We start from the raw sequence: 22,903 nt of genomic DNA, 5'->3' as shown, positions 1-22,903 counted from the left end.
GAAGAATGACTACATTCTTACAACTGCAGTTTTAAAGTAAGCCAGTGATTTTAATAATTATTCAAGTTTTCAAAAGTTAACACTTGCGGTTCAGTTGATTGGCTCCTGAACAGTGATACACAGTAATTATAAAGCAGATTATTTACAAGTAACTAATATATTTTCTGAATTAACAAGCAGATCCAGTAAGTATCCCTTTATACAAACATTTATTTTATAGATTGAGGGTTGGTTTAATCCAGGAGTAACCAAATGAAAGAGGTCGCATTATCTCAATATTTGATATAAAATCAATTACAACCCTGTACACGACCCAAGGTAGACTGCTTTGAGGGGAAAAAAAGTCAACTTGCCTCATCTGTCATTAAGGTAGCTATTGATCTACCAATCTCATGGTATTGCTGTGCTTTGCCAGATGGTCCCAACATAAGAAATAAAAATCTAAAGGGAAGGAAAATGCACATTAGAAAATAAAAACATTTTCTAGGTATCGGCCTAAATTTTTATCAAATTGCTCGTTTGTCCTTGCAGCTAAAAAATATTTTCTATTGTTGCATTCTTATTGCAGATGGTAGAGAAAGTATATGTTACTAACAGGATAGAATCATTCTGTACGTAAACACCAAAACCACAATTTCAAACATGTCACAAGATGCAATTTTTGAGTCAATAAGGCTGATGCCGCACTCCCAGGCCTGAATTGCATTACCGGGGAGCAGACAATCGGTCCCAATATTTATATTGCCCACAACACCATTTGTAAACTGTAGCAAAAATACTAACTGAATAAACAGAAGAATGGATTATGCAGCAATTGAAAAACTTTTATTGTGGAAATGTTTCATGTAAGCGATGGAGTAAAGCATTGTTAATGGGTGGGGGGGTGTCAAGGCAAAATCCCTCTCATTTCTAGAGGCATACCTGAGACAAATGAAGATGGTTGTGATTGTCAAAGGCCAGTCATCACAGCCCAGCAAGAACACCGCAGGGAAGGATCCTCAGCCAAACCATCTTCAGATGTTTCATCAAGACCTTCCCATCAGAAGGTCAGGAATGGGGCTAATAATCAGTGTTCAGCTCCATTCACAGCTCCTCTGCTATCCAAGCATCACGTGAGCCTACAGCAGGACCTAAATAATATCCAGCCTGGATTGACAAGTGGCAATTAACAGTTGTGCAACGCAAGTGGTGCATAATGACCATATTGAGCAAAAGAAAGTCTGGTCATCTTCCCTTGAACAATACCACCCATTACCCAGTGCACCACCATCAAGATCTTGGGGTTTACCAATGACCAGAAGCTGAACTGGACAAGCAATAACCAGTATTATGCCTTCAAGAGCAGGACAAAGACTGAGTACTCTGAAATTAATGGCTCTCCTTCTGAACCTTCAAAGTTTCTCCACAATCTGCAAGGCTCAAGACCGAATTGTGTAGGAATATTCGCCACTTGCCTGGATGGGTGCAGCCGCAACAATATTCAAAGAGCTCAACATCATCCAGTGCAGAACAGTTTTTTTGATTAATGCCTCCCCCCCCACTGGACTCAACATCAATCACTCACCACTATAGCCACAATACATTAAATGATCTAGTGTGCACTGCAGCACCTCCCTCCCCTGCAACCTTTACCAAGAAGGACAAGAGCAGTTATGTCATGGAAACACTGAAAGACCCCCTCCAAGTCAGAAATCATCCTGATTTAGACATACATCAATGGGTCATTATCCTGGAATCACAAGGACTGCAGGGGTTCAAAGAGAACGGCAATAAATGTGGCTTGCCAGTTCTGCCCACATCCCGAAAACGAATAAGAAAAAAAGAAAGATACGAGGGCATCGTTCTGACTGAATTACCAATGGCAGATTTGGGAATATCTTATCAAGGGAGCTGCATACAGCAGATCTCTAAAATCCTGTATTTATGGAAATTCAATAAATGAGGAATATATTTTAGTTATTTAGCCAATGTCCTGTAACAGATTTATTTGCTATTTTTACCAAATGAACAACTTTGACTGGCAGTTGTCCTTGATTCGATCTACAAGAAACACTAATGTTCTGTGAACATAAATAACTTGAGACTTTACTTCAAGGAAAGGATCAATTAATTGTGGATATAATTTGAGTTCTAATTTATTTCTTAAATTTAGGCTTACTGCTGCTATATCCACTAAATAAACCAAATCTACCATCTGACCACAACATTTACTAATCTTGCAAACGGAAGTGCAGGAGAATAAAACTTTTAAAATAAATACATTTAAGAGATCATGATACAAATCCCACAGGGACATGGCCTGGTATTCAAGAGTTTCAATTTACAAGCACGTTTCATGAACTTGGATATCACTGATTATGCACCTATTGAATTTAACCCTCAAAGCTTGGTCGAGGCAGACTACATTACATGTCACGTGAACTTTTAAGTACTAAGTGACTGCCCTTGATTCACAAAAAACTGTGGGTATCTGGGACATCACACTCCAAAGTAGTTATGAATCCTTATTTTAACATCAATTGACAAATATTTTGAATGTAACACTGTAATCCTTACTGAAGCACAGATGCAAGGCAGAAACCACACAACAATAACTTGCATAGATGTAGCACTTTTAACAAAGGAATAAGTCCCATGGCACTTCATTGAGGCATAAGCAAATCAAAATAGACGTCAAGACAAAGGAGGAGACATTAGGTGGGATGGCCAAAAGCTTGATCAAAGAGGTGGGTTTAAAAAAAGGCACTAAAAGGAGGCAAGGGAGGTGGAGAGGTTTGGGGGGGGGGGGGGTGGGGGGAAGAGAGGAATTCCAGATAGTAAAGCCAAGGAAGCTGAAGACACAGCCATCTATGATGGGATGGAGGAAGGGGGAAATGTGCATTAGGCCAGAGTCAAAGGAACAGAGAATACGAGGAAAGGTTGAATGGGAAGATGGGTTGTACGGCTGGAGGAAGTAATAGATAAGAGGGCCAAGGCCATTAAAGGATTTAGAGGGGCTATTTTAGATCTTGTATTGTGTAATGAGAAAGAGTTCATTAGCAATCTCATAGTAAAGGATCCTCTGGGGCAGAGTGATCATAACACGATAGAATTTCACATTACATTTGAGAGTTGACTTGCCCAAGTCCAAAACTAGAGTCTTAAACTTAAACAAAGCCAATTACATAGGTATGAAGGACGAGTTGGCAAAGGTAGATTGGAAAAATAGATTAAAAGGTATGGCAGTAGATAAGCAGTGGCTAGCATTTAAAGAAATATTTCATAATTCTCAACAAAAATACATTCTATTGAGAAACAAAAGCTCCACAGGAAAAGTGATTCGTCCATGGCTAACTAAAGTAGTTAAGAATAGCATTAGATTAAAAAAAGCTTATAATGTTGCAAATGATAGTAGTAAACCTAGGATTGGGAGAGTTTCAGAAACCAGCAAAGGATGACCAAAAAAACTGACAAAGAAAGAAAAAATAGAAAAAAAACTAACAAGAAATATAAAAACAGATTGCAAGAGCCTCTACAAGTATGTAAAAAGGAAGAGAGTAGCAAAAGTAAACATTGGTCCCTTAAAGGATGAGGCAAGAGAAATTATTAAGGGGAATAAGGAAATGGCAGAAACGTTAAATATTTTGTATCTGTCTTCACAGTAGAAGATGCAAAAAGCATTCCTAAAATGATGTAGAACCAAGGGTCCAATGAGGGTGAGGGACAAATTTAATTAATATAAGTAAAGAAAAAGTATGAGAAACTAATGGGACTAAAAGCCGACAAATCCCCTGGACATGATGGCCGACATCCTAGGGTTCTAAAAGAGGTGGCTGCGAAGATAGTGGATGCATTGGTTTTGATCTTTCAAAATTCTCTAGATTCCAGAACGCTCCCAGCCGATTGGAAGGTAGAAAATGTAGCACCGCTATTCAAGAAAGGACGGAGAGAAAACAGGGAATAGCATTAGATTAAAAAAAGCTTATTATGTTGCAAATAATAGTAGTAAGCCTGGGATTGGGAGAGTTTCAGAAACCAGCAAAGGATGACCAAAAAAATTGACAAAGAAAGAAAAAATACAGTCCAGTTAGCCCAACAGCAGTCGTCGGGAAAATGCTGGAATCCATTGTTAAGGAAGTGGTATCGGAAAATCATAACATGATTAGGCAGAGTCAACATGGTTTTGTGAAAGGGAAATCATGCTTGACAAATTTATTAAGAGTTTTTTGAGGATGTAACTAGCAGGGTAGATAAAAGGGGAACCAGTGGATGTAGTATTTGGATTTCCAAAAGGCATTTGATAAGGTGGCACATAAAAGGTTATTACACAAGGTAAACGATCATGGGATTGGAGGTAATTTATTAGCATGGATAAAGGATTGGTTAACGGACAGAAAACAGAGTAGGGACAAACGGGTCTTTTTCAGGTTGGCAGGCTGTAACTAGTGGGGTGCCGCAAATAGTAGTACTGGGGCCTCAGCTATTTACAATCTATATTAATGACCTACATGACAGGACCGAGAATAATGTATCAAAGTTTGCTGATGATACAAAGCTATGTGGGACAGTAAACTGTGAGGAGAACTCAAAGCGCCTGTAAAGTGAATGGGTAGTAAGGTAGCAGATGGAGTATAATGTAGGGAAATGTGAGGTTATTCACTTTGGTAGGAAGTATAGAAAAACAGAATATTTTTTAAATGGTGAGAAACTTTTAAGTGTTGGTGTTCAGAGAGAATTGGGTGTCCTTGTGCAAGAAACACAGAAAGCTAGCATGCATGTACAGCAAGCAATAACGAATCTAAATAGCATGTTGTCCTTTACTGCAAGGGGTTTAGAGTATAAGAGTAAGAAAGTCTTGCTGCAATTGTACCGGGCTTTGGTGAGACCACACCTGGAGTACTGTGCACAGTTTTGGTCTCCCTACCGAAGGAAGGATATACTTGCTTTGAAGGCAGTGCAACAAAGGTTCACTAGATTAATTCCTGGGGTGAGAGGGTTGCCTTATGATGAGAGACTGCGTAGAATGGGCCTATGCTCTCTGGAGTTGAGTAGAATGAGAGGTGATTGACAGGGTAGATGCTGAGAGGTTGTTTCTCCTGGCTGGAATGTCTAGAACTCGGTGGGGGGGGCACAGTCTCCGGATAAGAGGTAGGCCATTTTAGACCGAGATGAGGAGGACTTTCTTCACTCAGAGGGTTGTGAATCTTTGGAATTCTCTGCCCTAGGGGGCTGTGAATGCCGAGTCTCTGAATATATTAAAGGCAGTTATAGATAGATTTTTGGAGTCATGGGGAATCAAGGAATATGGTGATCGGGCAGGAAAGTGGAGTAGAGGTCGATGATCAGCCATTTTGAATGGCAGAGCAGGCTCGAGGGGCCATGTGGCCTACTCCTATTTCTTATGTTTTTAAACACAAGGATATGAATTTAAATTTGAGGCAGCGGGAACTTAGAGCCAATGTAGGTTAGCAAGGACAGTGTTGACGAATGAGCAACATAGGATATGAACAACAGAGTTTTGGATGAGCTTAAGTTTACAGATGGTGGATGGAATGCTGGCATGTCGAGCATTGCAAGTGTCAAAACTGGAGGTAACAAAGGTATGGAAAACGATTTTAGCAGCCAGGTTGGGGCAGGGCCAGAGGCAAACGATGTTATGGAGGTGGCAGTAGGCAGTCTGTGTGATGGAGAGGATAGGGAGTCCAAAGTTAAGCTCACAGTTAAATAGGACACAGAGACTGCAGTCTGTTTCTATCTGCGCCAATGAACGGGGAGGGGGATGGAATCCATGATGAGGATACGTAGTGTATGGCAAGGGCCGAAGACAATGGCTTCCGTCTTAGCAATGGTGGCAATATGAAGCTCATCCAGGGCTGGATATTGGACGAGCAGTCCGCAACACCGACATTGGAGGGGTCAAAAGGTGGTGAGGTGGGGAGTTGGATGTCATCCATGTATACGTGGAAGCTGTCCCCATGTCTGTAGATGAGGTTGACAAGTGGTAGATGAGAAAGGAGGGGCCCAAGGATTGTTGGGGGATTCCTCCGGTAATGGTACAGAAGCAGGAGGGAAAGCTATTGCTGGAGATGCTGGTTACAATCAGATAGGTAAGAGTGAAACCAAGCATGGGCAATCCCACTGAGCTGGACAATGGATGAAAGGCATTGGAGGATGTTGCTGTGAATGCCAAAGGTTGCAGAATGGTCGAGGGGGGATAATGCACTACAGGCAGAGGATATTATACAAAACTGGGCTGGCTCTGAAAAGCAGTCATCAAACTTGGCACTTTGAGGTACACTGTGGCATACATATCCCTCCACTGGGGAAAAATCTTCCACAGTACAGGATCCAAAACTGTATCCAACAGGTTCATTTCATCTTCCAGAGAAGTCAGAGTTACTAAAATTTCTGTGCAGATTTTGTGGATGAACCCAACTATCAAAGCAAAAAATGGCAATTCATTCATAAACTCTACCTTCCCCCTACCTTGCATCAAAATCTTTGTAGTCTTTTATTCTGAAAGGTCACTAAAATCTATTCCCAAGTACCCCAGTTGCTAAATATGGTCTGGTTTATCGCAAGGAGAAAATTCACTTACTTAGCCAAACTCTGTCTCTGCTCAAGGTATTCATGGTGTCATTCGAAAACTCTGGTGAGCCATTCAGTGCAGATCTACCAACAACAACTTGCATTTCTTTAGTGCCTTTTAATGTAGTAAAACGTTCCAAGGTGCTTTCCAGGAGTGTTAATAAACAAAATTCAAAACACCATCAAAAAGGCCACTGCAAAATACTGATTATAGGAATGGGGAGTGAGGCCCTTTTTTAAGTATCTCATCACAGTAGTTTAGATTCTCATTAATTTGTTGTGTGGTCAAAAAATGTGTTTTCCACACTACTACCAGGATGAACCAGTTCATGTGCCAACAGAGTCAGGCCCGAACTCTTCAATTCCATGCCGCCCAACAATAAGGAAGCTTCAGTCACAAGGGTGGTATATTATGGCAGAGTTGCAGTCACAATCTACTCAATTCAAGCTCGTCACCTGGTTGCTCTGGGACCACAATATCTCAGGACTGCGGTTAAAAGATTGCAATTTTAAGGCTCAAAGGCATGCATGCAGGTACCATTTCCAGAATGGCCTTATAAAGAGCTAGACCTGAATTTACCCTGCTTAAAAGTGGTTGATCAAGACTTTTTTTAAAAAGCAATTCAGCTGCTATGTGCAGAGCTCCTTCCAAATCTTCATTTAGTTCTCTATTTGGATTGTGGTGTTAGGCATTTACCTTTCTAGTTTTATCAATTTTCCCGGTCATGACCTCTTATCAACACAAACACATAACTGTTATGGTGCCAAATAGGCACAACTGCCTGTTCATTTCTACGTAGTGATTGAATGACTGAGGAAATAGTTTCTTAATAAAAGGAAGGAGCAATTTCACCAGTAGTAGATCAGTGTTATATTGTGCTTCTTCTGAGAAAATCTTTGATGTCATTTTCACCTGGTTGGAATAGGAACTTCTGTGAGTCCTGAGAGAAGAATAGCAGGAGACAGACGAACAAAGGCTATGATGGGTCTCTCGAGGAAGTCCACTTCTCCCACTAAGACGTTGGAGGCCTCAGCACCTGGTGGAATTTTCTTCATAAAGTTCATGTCTACCTACAAACAAATGTGTAAAGGATGGGACAAGATTTTTAGTAGTTCAAAATATTTTGGCAACAAAGACAACAACTAATTACTTCCTCAACATGAAATAAAGCACATTGATGACGAATCTAAAATTACTTTGAATGTGTATGCTTTTGTTTTGAACAAAGTAAACCAAATTCAGACAGATATACTAAGCTTTCATCTTCTATAAAGCTAAAGCCTATAAAGCTAAAGCCCCGATTTTTATTTAAAATCGGGTATAAAATTGGGAATGGTGCAAATTTGGCAACTGATCCAAATATTGGACGCCTTAGGGGCTCAAGACTCCGTTATGCTATTTTAATGTTAAAACCCATCTTCAAAATTTGAAATTATAAAATCAGGATTCTTAACATTTGTCATCAACCAGCTTATAGGACAATTTTATAAAAAGGGGAAATGCATTTAATGTTACTTATTAATATTACATTACATTAAATTTCCAAATATCTAAGTCAACAAATATTGCTCATTAATTGCTACAAATCCAACTTTCAACTAAAATTCCACTAATTTAACACAGCTAAACTAACAATTATTGGACATTTACTTATGCTGATATATTTCTTATATTCTTAGAAAACCATCACCACACAAAACTGAAGATTTGACACAGGTCAATATTAAAAACATACACACACAAATCAAAACAATGTACACAACAGCAGTATATCAGAAGCCACAGAACTAAAAACTTACTGTAGACCTCTTGAGTCTCATACCAAGCGTGACACAACTACAGTGCCAGGACTCAGACTCCAGTCCAACCTGGAGCCAAGGAAGGCACATTAAAAAAAGGATGCCAAGGAAATGCAAAAAGAAAAAGGGAAAACAAGAAAAAAGTTGTAATAGAGATGCAGGCACCAGGATACCTGCTTCAAATTGTAGGCTAAACAATTTACAAGAGAAAAACAATTCACACAGCCTAACTATAGTTAAGATAAAAAGTTTCATCATTGAAATTAAACATGAAATTTTGAGTCAACTTTGGGAAAAGTAGCAACTGTAAATCATACTGAAAAAGAAAATGTTATTCCTAGAATTAACTACAATTTAACAATTTTATCACAAAGTACAATATATTGTTTTGTAGCCTCAAACTATGAATTGTTATTGTGATCCAACAAAGTAACATATGTTATCCAAATCTTACAAATGTGCCACAGCAGAAAGGTAAAGCTGTCCAAAGATATCACTAGTATCTGTATTTTGTGAAACCCGTTTTGGGACTGTATTTAAATTAATTTAATTAATTTACAACAATTAACTTATCAGCTCAGCAAGCTCTTGCATACAGAAAAAAAAAGTTAACATTTGAGGGGAAGAAACTAAAATTTCCTCAATTGTCCCCTCCCTCCCAAGGTGATCAAATATTAGAATCTCAATAACATTATTCAAATCTGACAGGTTGAATTCCAGCGGCTACATAATCCCAATCCAACATGAACTATGGTGTTCCACAAAGAACGTATAATTTTTGCTTAAGCACAGTTTATAATGTTCAGTCTTTTTCAAAATCAAATATTTATCCTGATCCTTTTGAAAGTGGTTAAGTAATATAAGCATAAGCTACTTTTGACCAATCTACAATACACATGCAATGGAATACATTTTCAACTTGCTGCCTAGGAATAAAATTGGTGATGCGGGCCAGCTGTCCATTACAGACACCCCCCAATTTTCATTTCCGTTGATTTCACTGGACATGAAAATCAGGTGGATTCTACATGTCGATTCTATAACAGGTGGCCAATCGAACACCAATTTTACACCTGAGCAGCAAGTTGAAAATCTACCCTAATTTGTCTTATGTCTAGCTTTTCTATAAATAATTTTGAAAAACAACCAGATACTGTTAGATGAAGAGGAGATCTGTACCAGAAGACTGACAAAATGCTATTGATGCAGACTGAAGATTTGCTGAAGATTGCAGGATTTTTTTCTCTGGAGTATCTCCAAAGCATTCATTTCCTTTTAAAAAGGAAGTAATTCCAGCAGCAGTTGCAAATATGATAAAAAGGCATGTTACATCCACGATGAACACCTGTAGACAAAGCATTACCACTTTGCTTTTTAGGCTTTCAAAGTGAAAATCTTTCTGGATGCCTGCAGGGACATCAGCATGTGCCTCTAAGCCAGCCTGTGCACAAAATATATTGTCAGTTCGAAGTCCTAAGGGGTTGCCATGGCAGATCTGGCCACCTATGAGAGTCAAGAGATCCTCCCAGATCTTGATAAGATAATTGGAGAGCTAGAAAGTCCAAGAACTATATCTTCCTCTGTCAGTAAATGCCCGATTGTATAATCCTTGGTACACAGGAGTTTACTATGCCAATAAACTGATAACTGACCTTGAACAACTACATAGATATGAAATACTCCGACATTACAGTGAACTAAAATAGTTATTTATAAGGAAATGGAGCGTCTTTCAGAAGGTTAAACTTCAGTTTAAAAATAGCTCCAATAGAATATTATGGACATTTTTAAAAATGTGGAAAATCATTCAGTATTTCTGTATAATTATTTTTGGCGCTTTAGGTCCAAATAATTACCTTGCTGAAGTCCACTGTGCTGTTTTCTCTACTTGCACTATTACACGTTGATTTGTTTTCAATGCTCTTCATCTCCAAGATACCTGGTGCAGATTGGGGAGATGCTAGAAGTCCTGTTTATTTTAAGATGAATGGGAAAAAAACATTTAGCAAAGTATACATAGAAGATATACTTAAAAGATAACTATACCCAATCAAACCATACGATTGTTAGATATGGTAACAGTGTTGCAGCAATCTGCAGAACTTAAGCAGGTTAACAATTGTGATTAAGTGGCATGTTCGCGTAAAAGTATTAAATCAACAAAGGTAAAGCTTGGTGCTTGTTGCAGGTGTATTGTACTTCCTCAAAGCATTAAGGCATTCAAGAATAATTTTTTCCATTATGTGTCATTTATTATTTTTTAAATGTGTACAAGAGCACACAGTAAGCTGAGATATGAGGCCCTGTATATAGAACAAATCAAGAATCAAAACTGATTGAAATACATTAAGTTAATTGCTTATTTTTATGTTTTTCAGAGGAAAGTACAAGAATTGGAGATAGAGAATGAGGGACTACTCTATTTGTACATTTAATGCAGTACTGCAATTAGAGGTTCAACATTATTTTTCAAGCTTGCAGTTTTCAATCGAGCTAGCCAATTTATCACCATTTCCATGAAACTTGCAACATCTTTAAAAGTCTCAAAATGTAACTTTATTAAGTGCTTTCCTAAACTCCAAGGATACTATATCCACTGGGTAGCCTTTGCCTAGTAATTATAGACATCTTCAAAGAATTCCACTAGATTTGAGGTTTGATCTATTAGTACTAAAACAATGTTGTCTATTACTGCCTTTTCAGATAATATTGGTAGCATATTTTGCTAAATGCCCATTTATTTTCCTTTATGGGACAAGTGTCCCATAATTTCCAGATTGTCTTATTTGACCTATGGAACAAATTTCTGCTCTTCTCCATCCAAGGTACAGCTCTTAAACTTAAGTTCCTAAAAATATAAACTGCAGCCTCACATATTTCCTCAAAATATTCTAAATCGTGTTTCATTTGGGGCAGATGCCCAGTATATATATATTAGGGACTATTTTCATATTAGAGACTACTTTCATACTGTTGGGCATTAAGGCAATTATACAAGTACATGCACCTTCAAACAGCTGGGAACAGTGTTTCCACGAAACAGCATTCACAGCCACCTCAAGGACTAAAACAAGGGGCCCAACTTTGCCCAACCCCATTTTTCGGCGTACTTGACTGTGCACACTGGAAAGGACGGCGGAACAAAGGGGCCCCATCCTGGCCCCTCTTTGGTGTCCCCAGAGTCTTGGCGTGCAGTCTGAAGTGGGGGGTGGAGCAATAGGCCAGCGGCGAAAACAGTGCCGGCACCTGCGCGCATGCGCAATGAAGTCTGTGTGTATACTCCTGCCTCCCAGTCTGTCCTGCGGGCTATAAGCAGGACCCGATGCTTGAAGCCCCTATCCCCGGCCGAAGGGACGCTCCGATCTCGCTGCACCCTATCCCCGGCTGAGTGGCCTCCCGCACCGGCCAGCCGAGTTCCCGGGCGAGGTAGGGAGGTAGGACTTCGGTTTTATTTTTTGGTTGTGCTGGAGAGTTTTGATTGGTGGGGTGGAGGAGGAGAGATTTGGGAGGTGAGGGGGGGCGGGGGAGAGAAAGAAAGAGTGTATTTGGTGGGGGGGAACGAGAGAGAAAGAGAGAGAACGTGTGTTTTGTATATCAGCCCCCCCCCCCCCCCCCCCCCCGTGACATCGTGGCCAGCAGCTCACATTTAGTATTTTAATTGTTTGAGCTTTCCCTTGCAATGTTTGGTGCTTGGTTGTTAAGGTCCTCTCCAGTTCCCTTCCCTCCCCTATCCCTGCCGAATGTGCCCTGCTTTTTCTTCACTGCCCGCAAGGTTTTTCAGAACTGGCCATATATGCTGACCTAAGTCGATTTGGAGTAAGTTTTTGCTGGCTAAAGTGGCATAAATGGCCAAAACTGGCATAAGTGTCTGGGAATGCCCTCTTTTGAAAAAAAAACTGACCTTAAAAAAAATTGTACTTAACTGACTTACTCTGGAGCAATTTTTGGGGGAAAATGGCATTTTTTTAAACTTACACCAGAAAAAACTTACTCCAAAATAATTGATGCAAGTCATAGCCAAAATTGGGCCCAAGGTATCTGATCTATGTTAATGTGTTGTAAGCCAAAGTAAAAGGCAGAAAATTGAGTACAAGTGCAAAGAAAATCATGCTATCCATTTGCACATAAATTAAAATTGATTCACATAAATGTTGCCCTTGCACCAATGTTCAATGATGTCATTAATAATGCACGATAATGCAATAAATAAAATTTGGTGCATATATATTTTACTGGCAACAAAGTGCAAGAAAGTAAGTGCTTTCTTCTGTTTCTACCTGTGTACTAACTTTTAGTGATTTGTGTTCATGAACTCTCAAAACCCTTTGTTCTTCCACAGCTCCCAGTCTCTCACCATTAAGAAAATATTCCAATTTGTCTTTCTCGGATCCCACTCACTTAAGTCTATGTCCCTTTGTAACTTCCTGCTCCCATCTACACAATTTACGGTGCTTTCTAACTTAATGTCATCTGCAAACTTGGATACACAACTCTCGACTCCTTCATCCAAGTCATTAATATATGTGGTGAAAAGCTGAGGCGACAGTACAGATCCTTGGGGGACACTACTTGTCACATCCCACCAGAGAACATTCCCTTTATCCTACTCTCTATCTCCTACCTCACAACCAATTACCAATCCATGTCACGAGGTTACCTCCAATTTCTGTGCTGGACTTCCACTTAAAAACATAGGGCTCAATTTTGCCCAAGCCCGTTTTCTGGCAAATTGCCAGTTACGCCCATTTTTCTAGGCCAGAAATGCGGCAGAAATAATTTGCCAAAGTTTCCCCGATCGAAAATTCGAATTTGGCGCCGCACAGCGTTTCCAGTGGTCTTGAGGGGTGGAGCCTGCTGTCTGCACTGAAAAATGACGCCACACCTTCTGTGCATGTGTGGGGGAAAAAAATTACGTTTGACGTCGTTGCAATGGACGCACATGCGCAGTACAGCTCTGAGTTGGCAATCAGCCATTTTTGAAGAGCTAGTTGTGTGTGTGAGGAGTGCTGCGTGAGAGCATTGGAAAAATCGGAGCCGCAGCAGTACAAGATGCAACACGATGCAAGGACCAAGAATTTCTGACAGGAAGAAGTGGAGGCAGTAATTACTGTGATTGAGAACAGATGGCAGGAGCTGGATACCAGCAAAGGTCACATAAAAGTTCCACCAAAAGAAATGAAGAAACGCTGGAACCAAGTTGCAGAAGGTGATCACTATGTGATATGAAGGCCAGTGTAAAAAGTGGCAGGACCTTGGTCAAGTAGTTAGTGTAAGTAATATTTTCATTTATTCGCTGGAATTATAATTGTAAATGTGACCAGCTGTATATCCCAACCAGCAGAAAGACACCCTCTTTAAAAAGTTGTTTTCATTTTTGCAGAGGAAGGTTCCACATAATAAAAGGGGAAAGAACTCAAACAGGAGGAGGCTCAGCAAATCTGCTGCCACCACCATCCTTGGAAGAGAGGGTCGGTGCTTTGATGGGTCCTGCCTGGAGAAAAGCAACCACCACTGCACTAGCTGGGCCCACACTCGAGGGAGAGGGCAAGTCCTGCAAATTCCACAGTCTGGCTTTGCTAAATGTTCAGTACTGCACAGACTAGCTATGCTTTGGTTCCTGGGGATGTCTCCGTCAACTGCGCTTCGCTTGATGCAACGTGCTATCATTCATTGTGGTCCATCAAATTAGCCTGTTGTCTGGCCTGCGCTTTCTGAGCCTACTCATGCCACCCACCCTGCCCCCTCCTCTGCTGCTAACCATTTGTCTGTGTTCTGTTATATTTTGCAGAACTTGAGGCCGACCCTGACGATGTAGAAGAAAATTCAGACGAGGACCAGCCTGAACCTTCGAATCCAACCCTCCAAACAAAGAACATGGCGGTGAGGGAGAGGGGATGGAGCTGCATGAAGCCCCCATTGTTTTACTGACTTTGGAGGAGGTGTCGCTCATTGCGGTGATGGCCCCTTCCGTGACTAGTGGTTTCAGTGTTGGTGGGACATTCCATGATTTCCGAAAGTCCGAGGCTGCGGGTCCCAGTGGTGGGGTGCAGCGAGGCACAACTAGGGCCCCACCTTCCGCGGTTGCTGGTCCCAGTGGTGCGACGCACACCCATGGGGAGGAGGGGAAGGAGAGCTTGTCAGTGCTCTCCTGAGGTGCAGGATCTAACAGATGTGGTTCAGATGATGTCATTGAGTGCGGAGAGCATGGACCTTACCCGATCACTCCTGGACGCCATCAGTGGGGTGAGTGATGAGGTAGCGGGACTGTCGGGAGGGACATGACATGAGAAATGGGAACGATGTCCGGGACCATCAGTGAGGGAATAGTAACCATGAAAGAGGGAATGTCAGAGGTAGCTGATGCGTTGTCAGTGACCATGAGGGAGGGAATGTTGCAGGTCATTGAGAAACTGCCAGAGCACATGAGGGATGGCATGTTGGAGTTAGCTGCTGCGATAAGGGAACATGCCCAGACCCCACGCCTATTGACAGAATCAACTGCCACTCCCACTCCAATCCCCACACCAGCCTCTGAAGAGCCCGAAGCCGAGCCCTCCAACTTTCCGCATGCCACTGACGCACCCCCTCTCCCCGACCCATCTCCCTCCTCAACAGGTACACAGTAACCGAGATCTTAGAAATAAGAAGCTTGGTATCAAGCCCAGAAACAGGGGGTGGTGGAGTGTCCAAGACCAAGCACAGAGGGTGGTCTTGGAATAAGGTGGATGAGAGATGGGTGGGTGCAGCCTTTCTTTGCTGCTGTTGTTGCTTCTATTCTCACCTTAAAAGTTTTTTGTGAGTTATGTAAATTTACAAGTTTAAAAGTTTTATGTGATCTTAAAGAGTAATCTTAAAGTAAAGTTTGATACAAGAATAATGTTTTTAAAGTTAAGTACAAAAGAACTGTTTGTTAAACTTTTGAATAAAATATATTTTACATTAAAACTGAATCATTTCCATTATTTGTTCCATTAACACAACACATTACGGAACAGCTCCAAACAGTAAATATGGTCCACGTGGTATAATTGTCGCTGAGTCCTCAGGCAGCAGTAAAGTGTTCACGAGCAATTGTTAAAGGGGCACGATGGCCCTCCCTCTTCCGCCGTCGTGCTCCGGCTTCAGGCACTTGCCTGGCTTCCTCATCCTCGTACTGCTGCTCCTCCTCCTCCTGCTCGTTATCTGCATCATTATCATCAGCCACTCTCACCGCAGGTGGGTCTTCCACTACCAGGTGCTGCTGCCTCATGATGGCTAAGTTATGCAGCATGCAGCACACAACAGTGAACTGACCGACAATCTCAGGCGAGTACAGCAAGTAGCCTCCGGAATGGTCCAGGCATCGGAAACGCTGTTTCGAGATGCCAATGGTCCTCTCTCTGATGCTGCGCTTCGCAATGTGCGACATGTTGTATTCCCGGTCAGCTTCCGTCCGGGTTACGAGTAGGGGCGTCATGAGCCAGGTGGCGAGGCCGTACCCTTTGTCTCCCTGTAGCCAGCTCTGTCCTTTTGGCTGCTGTTGAAACATGGCAGATACAATTCTGTCGCGTAATATGAACACATCATGGGTGCTCCCAGGGTATCTTGCATCGACTGACATGATATGATGCATGTCGTCACATGAGCTGTACATTAATGGAGTGGATGCCTTTTCTGTTCCTGTACATCTCGAAATCCTCCAAAGGTGCTTGCAAGTCGATGTGGGTACAATCAATGCAGCCCTGTACCTTTGGGAAGCCAGCAATCCTGGAGAAGCCCACAGCCCTATCATGCATTGCTTGGGCGGCCTACTTAGCTGCTCACTCCACTGCGGGACCCCAGGACAGCGCCAGAGCATGCATACAATGCCGCACATTGTGCCACCAGATACATCAAACAGAGGTTCCACTGCCTAGCCAGCTCTGGTGGCACCTTGCAGTACTCAACGGGTCTCCATAATTGTCGTGGTCTGCTGCATACTGCACAACCTGGCCATCATGAGGGACAGCCGCTGGAGGTCGAGCCAGCTGTACCACCTGAGGAGGAGGCGCAGCAGGAGAAGGAAGAGGAGGAGAAGGAGGAAGAGGAGGGAAGAGGATCCCTGTCGCCCCAGAGCTAGAAGGCATCATCCTCATCACAAGCCTGGAAGGAAGGTGCAGCTGCGTTTCATAGCTGCTCGCTCCAGATAATCCTTTCAGCTACCACTTTTCAATGGCCATCGCAATGAGTGCCTTAACGCAGAATTGCCCACTCCCAGATGAAATACCTGACCAAAAATAAAGATTTATCTAATTACCCAAATCACTGCCAAAACAGATCATGAAGAACAATATATCACTTTTTTACCCATGTGCATCTCACTATAACATCTGTTACGCGTGAATACTCTAATACCACGCCTAACTGTCATCCCTGTGGCTGCTTCATAGGTCCGAGATGGCTGCTGAGGTTATTGTCTGGGGCCTACAGCTGTCCTTCGAGGATGCCCACGAAACACATCTGAGCCTGGAAGGGCCGGCATGTGTAGCGGGTCCAGTATTTCTGGGCTGCATATTTAGAAGTTCACTGCATGCCTGCGAACGAGGGGAAAAATTAATATTGACCGAAAAAAATTGCATGCAGAATTTTTGCCGGGCTTTAGAATTCATGGGGCAAAATATGCAGTTGGTATGATGGCGAACACAGAGTACGTCTTTGAAATTGACTGCAAGTTCCAGATTCCCACATGTACATGTGCGCTAAATCCCGAACTTGGGATCTATACAAGTTCTGACTTGACAGATCAACCGCTGCGACTGTCAAATCCTCATTGCTGGCGCAGAGTTGGGCTAATTGCCCAAATGCCCATCAATTATGTAGGAACATTTTAGGGCTGGTGCAAACAGGCATAGGAGCCTGCTTTTGCACATGTAAGGGGGGGTGGGAGGGGGAGTAATTGTCCATACTGTTTTAATATTCAACATAGCTTTGTAATGCCATACAAACACTGCCATTAGTTTCTACCGTTCCCACTCTACTGTCCATCACTCTGATTACGAATTTTTCCCAGTCACCAGACTTGTTGCAAAATAAAGCAATTGGATATTGTTGAAACAAAAACTGCTGCCGAATATTTCTTTGCCGTACGTCGCTTTGAATAATTGTTGGTTTTATTCATTTCACTATGCAAGTAAAACTAGACAGATCCTTGAAAAGGGATGTGTTTATTTTACAAAAAGTATTCCATACCAGTTTAGGTTGAGTATTAATGATTATTATTTACAGTGGGAGTGATGAGTCATCAATTCAAATCAATATTCACACCGTTTAATTTAAAATTTGATTGCTGTCAGGCATTGGAGATTTGTGTTTCCTGACTGGCACACCGCCCCACGTGATCCCAGGTACGCTTACGCACACAGTGCGCCCTGGAGATACGTGGGCCACTCCGCTGCGCTCAGCTCCACAGCGATACAATATAAATTTTTGAAAGGGGCCTCTCATCAAACCAAGTGTGGATTTCTTTCGGAGGTCCACAGCGTATTCCTTAGCTACGCCACTGGCCGTAATTTCAGGGCCATTATTATATAGTACTTTTCTTTTAATCTGCAGTCAGGGTTGGTCTTCTGTAAGTTACAATTCAAATGATAAAAAAGGTACGTAAAATCATTCAAACCTTTTTTTTTTACTAAGTCCAAAATCTCACCTTGACTAAAATGGCTGCCAGGGAGTTTGAAACAACATGGATTGGATGAATGCGTGACAGATAAGGTTACATAGGCTACACGGCACAGAAACAGGCCATTTGGCCCAACCAATCCATGCTGGCGTTTATGCTCCACTCGAATCTCCTCCAGTCTAACTCATCTAACTCCATCAGCATAACTCTCTATTTCTTCTCCCACATAACCCTCTATTCCTTCTCCCTTAAATGCCTATCTAGCCTCCCCTTAAATGCATCTGTAGTATTCGCTTCAACCACTCCCTGTGGTAGCGAGTTCCACATTCTCACCACTCTCTGGGTAAAGAAGTTTCTTTTGAATTCCCTATTTGATTTCTTGATGACTATCTTGCATTGATGTCCACTAGTTATTCTCTTCCCCACAAGTGGAAACACTCTCTTTACATCTGCTCTGGCAAAACCTATCAATTTTAAGGACCTCTCTATTAGGTCACCCCTCAGCCTTCTTTTTACGAGTAAAGAGACCCAGCCTGTTCATCCTATTCCCAATAGGTGTACCCTCGCATTTTTGGTATGATCCTTGTAAATTTTCTCCGCATCCTCTCCACTGCCTCCATGTCCCTTTTATAATATGGCGACTAGAATTGTATACAGTACTCCAAGTGTAGTCTAAACAAGGTTCGATACAAGTTAGCAACTACTTTTCAATTCTATCCCGTGATTAAAAAAAGCAAACCAATGACCTTGTTAACCAGCGTCTCTGCTTTTAGTGATTTGTGTGTTTGTACTCCGAGATCCCTTTGTTCTTCTACCCCACCCAGACTCGCACGCTCCAAGTAATAAATTACCTCCCTATTCTTCTTACCAAAATGTAATACCTCACATTTATCTGTGTTGACATTCATTTGCCAACTCCATGTCCATTCTGCAAGTTTAGTCCTCCTGCAATTTGTTGCAGTCCTCCTCCTCAGTGTCATTGAATGTCCCCCCTCCCCCCATCAATTTGGTCTCATCTGCAAATTTAGAAATTGTGTTTTTGATCCAAAGTCTAAAGCGCTAATAGAAATTGTGAACAGTGGTCCCAGCATTGGTCCCTGTGGAACACCACTACCCACCTTCTGCCACTGAATAGCTAACCCTTTACCTCGACTGTCTGCTTTCTGACTTGAAGCCAGCTAGCTAGCCATTCTGCTACTTGTCCCCTGACTCCGCATTCTCTGACCTTATTTATTAGTCTATTATGTGGTACCTTATCGAAGGCCTTTTGAAAACCTAGATAAATTACATCTACTGCATTACACTTGTCTACTCTCTGATACTTCTTCAAATAACTCAATAATGTTGACATTCAAAACTCCCATTAGTACCACCTATAGTTGGTGGCACTGCAGACAATACAATGGGTTTATATTATAGGGGCAAGGTTTTTACACATACAGGTACACACTCTCAAATTCAACTTTTAAACTAGCTTGAACAAGTTTCTGAATATAAATGTAAAATAACAAATTAAAGAACCATCAGTCTTTATTCAACCACTATACAAATGCTTAATATAGTAAAATACCATCTTTTTGGATGATTATGTAAGATAAAACAATGGAGAGATCTTACCAAAAAAGGAATCTAAACGGTGCCCATATCTCAGCTTAAAAAAAACTGTGTACATACAACTTTCTTTCAATGCAATGTTGGATGAAACTGTTCAACCTTAAATCTCAAGTAATTAATGGCACATAATGTACCTGATTTAGTTACCATATTGAAAAATGATTCAGCTGTTGCATGCAAAAGGCATGGAAGTGAAATTTACTTGATTATTTATGAAAACAATAACATGCAAAAGATTTAATTTTTATTTCTTCTATAGTGGAATGAATACCAGTTGACTGCAATAAACTGCTTTAAACTGCTTACATGCTATGTGCCGTAACCATAATCCACTACTAGTGCTCCACATGCACAAAGCTATACAACCATTATTGATATTTGCCTGCTTTATGTTCAGCATATTCTTCATGTGTTTTCACCTGTCCTTCCTGTACCTCAAATTCTTCATCAGGGGGGTGAACTATCACATCAGGAATATCCTCACCGGCACAAGACACCAGCAATTGACTTTGACCCCGAGAGCGATGCTCGAGTTTTGGACTGGAGGGTGGTGTATTTTGAGGGGTGGGAACGGGACTTGCGCACCTTGAACCTGCTAGGGATCCGCCCTTGGAACCAGGCATAAAGGAGCCAAACGGAACAGAAAAAAGAGAAGCTCCTCTTAATGAAAGACTTGATGCAGAGAGACCAGCACGGAGTGAAAGACGGGAGGCAGAAAGGCCATCCCCTATCAAAATATAAAAAAAAGGATGTAAGAAAATATAACATAGGATTTAAGAAGCCATAAATATCCATGCAAGTAGAAATAAATCTCATTAAACCAGTTAAAGATTGGTTGTGGCTAGTTGAAGCATGCTTTGAAAGCATGAAATGCACAGGTTAGTAAGTGAATAATGTAACAGACTGTATACATGTTCCAAAATAAATCATTAGATAAAGTATAGATTAAAAAGGTGACATCCCACAAAAAGCCTGATCAGTAATTGAGAGTTCATTGTTTAGATTGCAATTTTAATCAATTTTTGTTTTCATAGTTATGTGTTTATAAATGACTGAATTTAGTTAAATCCTGCCACATTCCATTGAGAATTCCTATGTAACCCCTTTCCTGCAACGCCTGTAGATAACGCTGGCTTAATAGAGCTTCCCAACTGTTTTACGGCAGTCTGCAATGATCAGTAATGCAGTCTGACTGTCCCAGTTGTCTATCTGTTGTAGTTCTGGCCACAGGGTGGTTCTGCTAAGCATTTTTTCTTCAGTTTCTCAATCTCGATAGAAGTGCTTGCCTTTATGCTACTTTCTGTTAACTTTTTCCCCTCGCCATGTTTTCCCCAGGCCTTCAGCTCTCAATTTCAATCACTATGGCCTCTCACTCCTCTATTTTTTTCCTTTCAATAGCCTCTTGCTCCCACAACTTGGGCCCACTCAAGTCTCCCATTCCCTCAGGGGTTGCCAAGCTATTCTCATCCTACAGCATTTTCCGTCAGCACCTCTCTGGCCTGTTTATAGGATCTCACTGCTGCACTAGTGCCAGATTTTCCCAAAACATAAATTTACAAACCCCACTCTTGCCATTCTCCCTGCCTCTTCTGGTTTCCAACTTAAGTCCTCCCTTGGTCCTGGTCCAATTATCCTGCAGCTTCTCACCCCATTTGATCTAATGACTCCACTTAGTCTTGATGCCTTCCGTGCAGTATCAGATTGAAAAATCTCCACCTTTAACCATTTGAAAGTTAAATAGTAAATAAGTAACCGGAGAATCAAAGTTGGTATTTTTTATACCAATGTTTACAAATTCAATGTTCCATCACCATGAGCAAACAGTTCAACTCAAACATCGTAATTTTAAGCTTAAATGCTTGTCAGTAACAATTAGTTGAAGCTACAATGCACTGTTTAGAGTTAAAATGTGTATACACATAAGTAAAAGAATTGTACTGTGACAAGCAAATCTCATTTAATTCCAAGTAAAACGGCCAAGGCCAATTCACTAGTTATTTTCTCTGAAATGATTTTACTAAATTTACTCTGCTACTAAAAAAAAGGATTCTGGAAAAGAAAACATGAATCCCATCTACTGTTACTCTGTGAATTTGTACTAAGTATTCGGGTCGGGTAGTGGTTTGTGGGTAGTACATTGTAGTTAGCAATACAGCTACAATTTATGCAACCTGAATGAATCATACGAGTTGCCCACAGACTTCCTTGCATTACTAAATAAATGGACTTTGCAGCAAATCTGAACAACAAATGATAAGTACGTGCCAGCAGCAAACAATGTATTAGATTCCCAACATCTGAAATCACATTTTCAAAAGCATAAATGTCAGGAGCTTATTTTGGCAGGTGTCATTTGTGACCAACTGGTAGAAAACATGGTTATTGAACAAAGAGATATTCAGACACTGTTTAGACAGCTGTTGAAAATATGCATGAAAACTAGAACAGCAGACAAACATGCTGCTACATAATGAATTCCTTTAGCTACATGCCAATAAAAAAAAATTAGAAAACTACAGAGCTCACTATAGTACATAGCAAAACCAAGCCAAATGCAGTCTCTATGATCAAAGTTTGTGAACTACCAGTTTATTCTGGTGCAATTATGCTGCAGAGCCGGAAAGAAATTGGATACTACAAAACATCTCACCATTTCTTTCAAGCAAGTGAGGATCAGAATGTTTCTTGCCTATATCTGCAAAGGAGCGGACAATAGGGATGCGGTTACTCAGTTTCTTCTCACTCTGGTGATGGTGCTTTTTCAGTAGTGCTTCCCGCACTTTGTCTCGCATGGTCTCATCCAGCTGTTCAGATGCTATCATGTTGTCTAGTACCATATCTGGAATACAAATACAAGAGCAAGCAAGGAGGAAGAGCGCCAAAAAAGCAAGCAAATGAGCAGAAAACGACAAATGCAGAACATATGAAAAAAAGTAAGGTAACAAAAAAGAAAACAGGTGCATGAGCATCGGATTTCGCAAGAAAGCAAAAGGAGCGATCGAGAAAGAGCAAGCAAAAGAAATAAGGCAGGAGTCAGAATTTAACTTTTAAATGCAACTACCAAACTATTCAACTAATAGGAAAGGAAATAATCTCCATAGTTTAGGATAAGCAACCAAAATGTACTATTCTACTAGTAGTTCATATCTTTTCAAACTAGCAAATACAACTTGTAATTGTTCAAATCCTCATTCTGGAGGAATACATTTGATCAAGGAAAGAATATAAAAGGGGAAATGAGGGCATAAAACAATTATATCCAGTTTAATGTAATGGAATTCCTTG

At 41.1% G+C, this 22,903-nt stretch overlaps 1 protein-coding gene across 9 annotated transcripts in view; it reads right to left on the bottom strand.

Annotated features, from left to right (window-relative positions):
• LOC139264424 (sodium bicarbonate cotransporter 3-like) overlaps positions 1 to 22,903 on the bottom strand; it is a 250,666-nt gene that overhangs the window by 105,209 nt on the left and 122,554 nt on the right. For 4 of the 9 annotated variants that reach the window (XM_070880868.1, XM_070880862.1, XM_070880871.1 and 1 more), the window contains exons 6-11: positions 22,269 to 22,457; positions 20,001 to 20,345; positions 10,224 to 10,336; positions 8,368 to 8,436; positions 7,481 to 7,638; positions 354 to 441 (exon numbers count right to left, since the gene is read on the bottom strand). In XM_070880868.1, coding sequence (XP_070736969.1) covers positions 354 to 441; positions 7,481 to 7,638; positions 8,368 to 8,436; positions 10,224 to 10,336; positions 20,001 to 20,345; positions 22,269 to 22,457 — 962 coding nt within the window. The remainder of the gene's footprint in view (positions 1 to 353; positions 442 to 7,480; positions 7,639 to 8,367; positions 8,437 to 10,223; positions 10,337 to 20,000; positions 20,346 to 22,268; positions 22,458 to 22,903) is intronic. The other 5 variants (XM_070880864.1, XM_070880865.1, XM_070880869.1 and 2 more) reach the window with 5 other exon arrangements.

This window comes from Pristiophorus japonicus, chromosome 5 (assembly GCF_044704955.1).
Source record: "Pristiophorus japonicus isolate sPriJap1 chromosome 5, sPriJap1.hap1, whole genome shotgun sequence".
In the NCBI taxonomy this organism is placed as follows: Eukaryota; Metazoa; Chordata; class Chondrichthyes; family Pristiophoridae; genus Pristiophorus; species Pristiophorus japonicus.
The sequence above is the reverse complement of the archived record's forward strand: the minus strand, read 5'-3'. Positions and strand labels throughout refer to the sequence as shown.